General features: G+C 29.2%; 1 protein-coding gene across 1 annotated transcript; it reads left to right on the plus strand.

Annotated features, from left to right (window-relative positions):
* The first annotated feature begins 343 nt into the window (after nt 1-343).
* LOC106762364 (eukaryotic initiation factor 4A-10) lies at nt 344-3,475 on the plus strand. Its single transcript, XM_014646236.2, has 5 exons — nt 344-553; nt 921-997; nt 1,172-1,278; nt 1,504-1,934; nt 2,488-3,475. Exons 2-5 carry the CDS (start codon nt 930-932, stop codon nt 3,121-3,123), a joined length of 1,242 nt encoding a protein of 413 aa, XP_014501722.1. The 5' UTR covers nt 344-553; nt 921-929; the 3' UTR covers nt 3,124-3,475.
* Nucleotides 3,476-9,177: the final 5,702 nt, after the last annotated feature.

Consider the following 9,177-nt stretch of genomic DNA (forward strand, 5'->3'; position numbering starts at 1 on the left):
TCTTTGAAAATGAATGTATATCATAAATATCTAAATATATCTTTTTTTTAAAATAAACATACAAATTTAAATTGTTTGGTTTCCTTCTAAACTAAGAATTTATTTGACCGTTCATATTATTCTTGTTAATCTTATTTGGTATGTTTATCTTTTTTTATTTTTTTTTGCATTTGTTTCAATTTCTATGTATTTAAACCTTCTACTGATAGTAAATGGACACACAATACAACCTTTGACTTTTTTCAATTTTTTCCTATTAGAGCAGAGGAACGTTTTACTCTGAGGGTATCTGGGGACGCTGTAACATTGTGCATCAAGCTGCAATTAAACGAAAGCATCAGGGGTAAAATCGATAAAAAAAATCTAAAACAAAATCTTAGAAGTCCATTGAAATAAGAAAGCAAATCCAATTTGACACTCCCCGGCGTCATCTTTGATACATCTTTGTCCCCAAGCCACCGCCATCCCCTTCGATATTAGGAAACCCTAATTCCACAATTCCCTCTCACAGACTCAATTTCGTAATTCCAACTTTTTTTCATCGTCCTCGAAGGTTTGATGTCGTTACTTAGCTGTTATTCAGATTTCTTTTTTATGGTGTAGATTATTGTCCCTCTTTTGCTCCGATCGGATTATTATCTGGTGTGAAAATTCTTTGAAAAAAAAATACTTCAGAATTCACATCTTCCATAAGTAACTGAGAGTGATATAACTAATTTGGTTGTTTAACTTTTGTCTGTGTGTGCGTGAAACAAAAGGACCATTGGTCTCTACTTTTGTTTGTTCAGTCCACTGTATCAGATTATTTAATTTTTTTTTTCTGTATTTGAAGTTGAAAAAAATTAAAATTCGTGGAAGATCAGTGTCTAAACTTTGATCTGTGGTTTGTGAAATAAGTTGATGTCTATTTTTATTTGCAGTTTGAAATCATGGCTGGGCAGGCACCGGAAGGATCAGTATTCGATGGTCGTCAATATGATGCTAAGATGAACGAGTTGTAGGTTTTCCCTTTCTTTAGATGCTTGCTTAGTAGAGATGTTATTGCTTTAACATGTTTGTTTCTTCTGTGTATTTGTGATTCCATCTTATTGTTTCATAGGCAATGCCCACCTGTGATGCACTCATGCATATAATTATATACTTATTTTGGGTTTCATGTGTTGATGACCAGACTTGGACCTGATGGGCAAGAGTTTTTTACTTCTTATGACGAAGTTTGTGAAAGCTTTGATGCTATGGGATTGCAGGAGAACCTTTTGAGGGGTATTTATGCATACGGTATGTACATCAATTTTTGAATGTAATATAATTTTAAATCTTGAGTATTGTTTAAGAGTTTTGGTTACACTTTCTATTGATTATATCTGCATCGAATGAGATTAATTTATAGTCAAAATGTAATTTTCTTAAGAATCTTGAATGCTTGCTGCACTTTCTGTTTTGATTATTATCATTGTTTTATGTTATTGATAACTGAGCATTTATATGATTACTTCTGATAAGGTTTTGAGAAACCCTCTGCCATTCAGCAAAGGGGGATTGTTCCTTTCTGCAAGGGGCTTGATGTAATCCAGCAAGCACAATCTGGAACTGGAAAAACTGCTACCTTTTGCTCTGGAGTTTTGCAGCAGCTTGATTACAGCTTAGTTGAGTGCCAGGCACTAGTTCTTGCACCTACTCGTGAACTTGCACAACAAATTGAGAAGGTCATGCGAGCCCTAGGGGACTATCTAGGTGTCAAGGTTCATGCTTGTGTTGGTGGGACCAGTGTTCGTGAAGATCAACGCATCCTTTCAAGTGGGGTTCATGTAGTTGTTGGTACTCCTGGTCGTGTATTTGACATGCTGCGCAGACAATCTTTGCGCCCTGATTACATCAAGATGTTTGTATTGGATGAGGCAGATGAGATGCTCTCTCGAGGTTTTAAGGATCAGGTTATCTCATTTACTGATGTTGCTTTCTTTAATTTGCTTCATTCTGTGGATTTATTGCTATGGAATAAGATTCTGCCTTGGTATTTTATTTGAATTTTAACCAAATGTATAGATAATGATTATAATTGCTACCTTTTAAGTTGTTAGTCATGGTATGTCAGTCAAACAATATATTAGCCTGTTAAAGGCGTAAGTTACATTTGACTAGATTTTGCACCTGAAAGAATAGGGGAAATGAAAAATCATGTTTTCAGTCTCTTGGCTTCCTTTTCTTTTATATATCCTTTTTTCATCTCTATGAAAATTTGAAAAAAAAAATCACGTTGAGCTATTATTTGAAAAAAATATTTTTTTCGCTAAGTGCTTACTTGTTTAATGTCATTAAGGACAGGAAGATTTAAATACTTGCCATTTTGAAAACTGTATGTTATGGTTTGCAGTCTTCATCGGTAGCATGCACATGAGAATTAGAAAATAGCTGCAACTTTATCTGCCTTTTGGTTGGTTCATAAAGTGTATCCTTCTCAAATTGCCTTTTTTTTCAACTTTTCAGATCTATGATATTTTTCAGCTACTGCCTCCTAAGATTCAGGTTGGGGTATTCTCTGCCACAATGCCTCCAGAAGCGCTGGAAATCACTAGGAAGTTTATGAACAAACCTGTGAGGATTCTTGTAAAACGTGATGAGCTTACTCTGGAGGGGATCAAGCAGTTTTTTGTCAATGTAGACAAGGAGGAATGGAAGCTAGAAACACTATGTGATCTTTATGAAACTTTGGCAATCACCCAGAGTGTTATCTTTGTGAACACTAGACGCAAGGTAGACTGGCTGACAGACAAAATGCGGAATCGTGATCACACAGTTTCAGCCACCCACGGAGATATGGACCAAAACACAAGGGATATCATCATGAGGGAATTCCGCTCTGGGTCCTCCCGTGTTCTTATCACCACAGATCTTTTGGCCCGTGGAATCGACGTCCAACAAGTCTCACTTGTTATAAATTATGATCTGCCAACTCAGCCAGAGAACTATCTCCATCGAATTGGTCGTAGTGGTCGGTTTGGGAGAAAGGGTGTTGCTATCAATTTTGTGACCAGTGATGATGAAAGGATGCTGCTTGACATCCAAAAGTTCTATAATGTGATGGTTGAGGAGCTGCCGGCCAATGTAGCTGATCTCATTTGATTTGGTCACCCCTTCATTTGTTGATTGGTATGATTTTTATCATGGAGGCCTGTCACTATTTCCTTTTTCATGGTCCAGGCAGGGCCTTTCTCTGGCAAGACTTGAACTTAACTCCAAACCGGTGATTTTGAAATGATGGGCATTCTTCTCTAATTTTGGGTTTAGCAGAATGCGTTGCTGCAATTTTGTTGCTTGCTTGTTTGTGTATCTGTTTTACTACAGATTGTAGATTGCCTCTTTTTGTGTGTTTTGTTTTTAATATATCCGCGAGATGGTTGTGTATATTTGAAACCTTTTTTATGTTATGCTGGAAATATACTGGACTTATTATATTATCACCCTGTTCATTTGACTCCACTCTCATTTAGCTGTCACTCATTTGATGCTTCTCCTTGATCTACACATGGGAATGGAAGCTGTTTTGAGTTGCTGCCCAATTGAAAATCATATCTAGGACCAAGGTGCAAAGGATTCTCTATTTGTCTGCAAAATTTACTTACAATCATTGATATCTTTATACAATATATATATATATATATATATATATATATATATATATAAACAAAAACACATTTACTTGTTAACTTCATATATTATATAACTTTTGATTAGAGATAATCTGGCATGCTTAATTTATAATGAGGGCGCCCTTCTGAGTTTAGAATAGATTGCTCGTCACGTATTTGTGAATTGTGAAGTGATGATATTTGTAAATGGAAGCAATTGCTATCTGCTACATTGGTCAACTATTAGCTGAACTGCTCATACTATGTGTAGTGACTTGTTAGTTATAATATGCAATGATACATACATAAAATGAAAAACTGAAAAATGATATAATAGGCTAATTGCTGATAAATAAAACATTTTCTTGGCCAAAACACTTTTAAGTATGAAATAAATAATGTTTAAAGAGATTAACTGCCTCATGTACTCAGATTCTTGATTGTATTAATGATTTTTTTTAATAATAAATACAAAAAAATATTTTGGTTAGAAAAAACAAGGAGCAGTATTATAGGAAAAAACTTTATTACTGGAATTGGTGAAAACATAAGTGTTTTTTTTTCATGTGTTTATGATAATAAAAAAATAAAATTATTATTATTATTATAAATATATCATTTTTATAATAAGTAATTTTTAATTAAAAATACTTAAATTTGAAAAAAAAGGCAAATAAAAAAACAATTAAACTTAAACAGTGCCAAGAGATGGATATTTGACTTTTCAAATCAATGGGCAGAACGAAGGTGCGAGCATCCACGAAAAATAATTTAGCTAATCAGAAATTTTATTTTTCTTAAAAAAAAAGGACCTATTTTTCACACGTTTAGTTTATTCTAATTGATAAAGTCAAGGTTGTGATTTATTTTGGTAATATATTTTTTTCATACATAAACAAGTTTTAACTCGTGTTTGGTTTATGTATTTATCAAAAAAAGAATTAGAGATTAAAAAAAATATTTTAAAGTTTTGTAATTAAGTTTTGAATATAATTAATCTTAAAAATTATTTATAGATTTTGAAAAGTCAATATATTTACAAAATATAAATAATATATTTTATAAAAATATAAAAATTAAAATATGTACAAAATTAAAGTGAACTCTATAAAAATATAAAAAATATTATAAATATGTAGAGTTCACTTAATAAAAATATAAACTAGGACATGAATGAATTGATATAATGTGAATTACTAGACTCGTTTAATTAATACATTGACAAATTCTTTCAATACATGTTATTAAACTCGTTTAATTATAATATAGACATATTAGTTTGATGTGTATCCTTATGCTCGTTTAATTAGTATATGAACAAAATTATGTAATATATATTTCGATACTCGCCTAATTATAAAATGGTTATTGTTGTCTATGTGTACTAATAGATTCATCTAATATATGCATGAATAGACTCGTATATCGTATATTGTTAGATTAGTATAATCAATGTATGAACAAACTTGTTTAATGTGTTACAAGATTCGTCTCATTGGTGTATGGACATACTTATATCATCTTATCGATGTATGGAATTATTCATCTACTATTCGTTGCTATATTCATCTAATGAATATATGGACAAACTTGTTTAATGTGTATTTCTAACGTCTTTCGCTAAACTCATCTAACTAACGTGTGAATAGACCCGTCTAATATATATTACAAGATTCATCTAAATAGTAAGTTAACAAACTTGTATAATGTTTATTAATAAACTCACCTAATTTGTGCGTTGAAATACTTATCTAATGTTTATTGCTAAGATTGTCTGATAACTCTATGAATGACTTGTCTAATATATATTGTTAAACCTGTCTAGTCAATACATAGACAATCTTGTCTAGTGTTTTTTGCTTTACTCATTGAATCAATGTATTATCATACTTGTCTAACAATTTTTGTTATGCTCATTTAATCAACTTATGAAATGACTTATCTAATATTTTTTATTATACTCATCTAACTATTGTGTGGATAATCTCATGTAATTTTTTTGGTATGTTTTTTTAATCAGTGTATGGAAAGATTCGTTTGATATGTATTGTTAGACTCATCTAATCAACACATTGATAAAGTCACCTAATATGTATTGTTAAACTTGTTTAATAGGTACAGGGACACAATTGTATAATGTATATTGTTAGATTTGTCTAATAAGTGTATATTCATACTCTATAATGTGTATTAATAAATTTGTATAATTTATGTATATACAAATTTGTGTATTATATGTTATTAAACTTGTCTAATTTATGTATAAACATATTTTTTTAGTGTCTGTTGTTATAATTATTTAATTAGTGTATAGATACATTCGTTCAATAAATATATCTGCAAACTCATGTGATAAGACTTCTTGAAATATATTTTATCACTTAAATAGATTAAGAATATAAGTTGAACTTTATACCTAATTAATATTTTGGACATTAATTTGAAAATTTTAAATTTAAGAAATTAATAGATCTATTTAAGAACTAAAATCATAATCTATTAGATATTAAGTTATAGAGTTGAAATAAATTGCTATTTTTACGGTAAATCAGTTAAAAAAAAAGAAGATAAAATAGTAAAATAACTTTTTAGATAGATATTTTTTATATGATAGTACAAACAATTTGTATTATATATATATATATATATATATATATATATATACTATTTTTAAAAATACTGTTATTTTAAGAAATAAAAATAAAGAATATGTTTCTAAATTTTATTTTATTAATGATCAAATAATTATAAATAATAAAAAGATAAAATTAAAAATGGAAATACATGTTTCTAAATTTAATGTTATTATTAGCAAATAATTATAAATCATAAAAATATTTAAAAATGAAAATAATTATATAAAAAAATTATACTTGAAATATAAATAAAAAAATTAAAAATGTCAAATTTCTAAAAAATTAACTTTTGAAACATTTGTCAGTGAATAGATAATGAGATAAATTTGTTAGTATTTTTTTTTCTTATAATATAATGACTTAATACCTCCATTGGTCCTCGTATTTGTGTGAAAATCTCAGTTTGATCCTCAAGTTTTGAATCGTCTCAATTGGGTCATAATTTTTGTAAAAATGCACACATTTTACCCTAACCGTTAACTGATATCAAAGGACGTTAAGTTTAGCTGACGTGTTGGCTTAATCCCTTCTTGGTCTTCATATTTGTGTGAAAATCTCAATTCGGTCCTCAAGTTTTGAACTGTCTCAATTGGGTCATAATTTTTGTAAAAATGCACACACTTTACCCCAATCATTAACTGATCTCAAACGACGTTAAGTTTAGCTGACGTGGTAGCCAGAAGACATGTTGATGTGTATTATTTAATTATATGAATTATTTTTTAAAATAAGCAGTGTTTCACGTGGCACAATGCCTATTATTTAGTTTATTTGAATTAGGGATTTTATTCATCTCTCTGAGAATCAGGAATTTTACACAGATTATCTCGTCGGTTCAAAAAATAAAGTCATCGGAAAACTCGCGTAACCAGTGCAATCAGTCTCACAGCCTTTTCTACAAATGAACCAACTTGGTAACCTATAGGTTCATCACCAGCCTTTAAGCTATTTATTCCACTGATAGGAGAAGATAATTGTTGCACAGTGAGATCAGTTAGCGATTAGGGTAAAATGTGTGCATTTTTACAAAAATTATAATCCAATTGAGACAGTTCAAAACTTGAGGATCGAACTGAGATTTTCACACAAATACGAGGACCAAAAAGGGATTAAGCCAACACGTCAACATACCACGTCAGCTAAACTTAACGCCGTTTGAGATCAGTTAACGGTTGGGGTAAAATGTGTGCATTTTTACAAAAATTATGACCCAATTGAGACAATTCAAAACTTGAAGACCGAACTGAGATTTTCACACAAATACGAGGACCAAGAAAGGTATTAAGTCTAATATAATAGACTTAATTAAAATTAATTGTTTGAATTTATTTATTGTGAAGAGAGTAAATATATAGAGTGAACGCCCACTGTTAATTCAAATTAGAGTATTCCGTAAATTTAAAACTAAATTGCTTGATTTATCATTCAAATATAATTAATTTCGCATAATTTATATTTAAGGTTTTTTCCAAAGGCTAATTGTCATCATGCTTTTATTTTACACATCTTATCATTAATAAGAAGTAATTAAATGACACCATTTTTAAAAACAAGCAGCACTGTACATCAATTCAATAAACTGATAAAATAAGTAAACAATTGAAAAGAAAAAACATTACGATTAATCAAAGTCATAGATAATAAAATTCGTAAAATAATAATATTTGAAAGATAATTTGATCATTAAACTTAAATTTGATTATTTTAAACTTAATCAAACTCAAATATTTATGAAACAAAAGTCTGTATAGAAAGAAGATGTTATGTCATCTACTGTTGCCATTCACGGCTTAAAAATAATAATAAATGAATGATGAAGATTGAGAGTCATTAACTTGTGGCAGAAGATTCTGTATATCTAATCTCTTCTAATATTTAATTTGTAAATTGCGAAAAAAATAAAAAGTATACAAAGATGAATTTCTTATAAGAACCTATTTAAAGCTTTTGAAATTTGTTTGTGAAAAACATAGTAGTAGTTGCTAAATAACAAAGCCTTGTAAATATAGATATCATTATAATGTACCTCAAAATTTAAGACAGCCTGTTACAGTATTTAATTTAAGGTAAGTGTTTTGATATGTATGGAAGCAATTTCAGTTCCATAATAAATGTTAGAATATAACAATAAACTAATAATTTCTTATTGAGTACTCCAAAACTAAATTTCCTATTTTTCTCTCATTATAGACCCAAGTATCTGAATGAATATATTTATAAGTTCTGTAACAAATATTTATTAAAATGCTTAAAATACATTGAATTAAATGTTAAGAAAATATATAAAAAAAATTCAACACTTGTTTTTGACTTAGAAATGTTATGTTATTATTAATATTGAACACTTATGTTGTAGGAAGTTAGAAAAAAGATACTTTAAATGCGTCTATGAAAAAGAACAGGCTTATTTGTGTTGCTGTCGTGGGTCATTAAAAAAAGGATCAAAATTGGTGGCAGATGAATTGTCCGACGGGAATCCTTTGTCCGGGTCAAAAGAAAAATCCGCAACAGTTGTAGAAGCGTAAATATTAGACAATGGAAAATTCTAAAAGTCACGGATGAAAACCAGGGAATAAAAAGAAAATAAAGACAATTTATTTGAACTATATGTAATTTAATTTACTTATAAATAAAACTCAACCACCTAATGAGACCTTAAAAAGAATAATTTCTTGTTGAAAATCTTAGTCGATTAAAAATAAAATAAATTTAGTCTATATATAAATAAATGTAAATTTTATTTTATAAACCGAGTTTTTGAGTTGAATTAGATTTAAATTTCATTTCTATTTTTTTATCAATATTTTGTTTAAAAAATATGAATATAATAAGGCAGTGAGAATTAGGAATCCCAGAAAACACGGCACCTAACAATGAAAAATGGATTGTGCGTAGAAGTCAGTAACAGTGGA

This window comes from Vigna radiata, chromosome 5 (assembly GCF_000741045.1).
Source record: "Vigna radiata var. radiata cultivar VC1973A chromosome 5, Vradiata_ver6, whole genome shotgun sequence".
NCBI lineage: Eukaryota > Viridiplantae > Streptophyta > Magnoliopsida > Fabales > Fabaceae > Vigna > Vigna radiata.

Coding starts and splice junctions, on each gene's coding strand:
- LOC106762364 (XM_014646236.2), top strand. CDS start 930: ATGGCTGGGCAGGCACCGGAAGGATCAGTATTCGATGGTCGTCAATAT. Junction 998..1,171: donor GATGCTAAGATGAACGAGTT/GTAGGTTTTCCC, acceptor GTTGATGACCAG/ACTTGGACCTGATGGGCAAG. Junction 1,935..2,487: donor CTCGAGGTTTTAAGGATCAG/GTTATCTCATTT, acceptor TCAACTTTTCAG/ATCTATGATATTTTTCAGCT.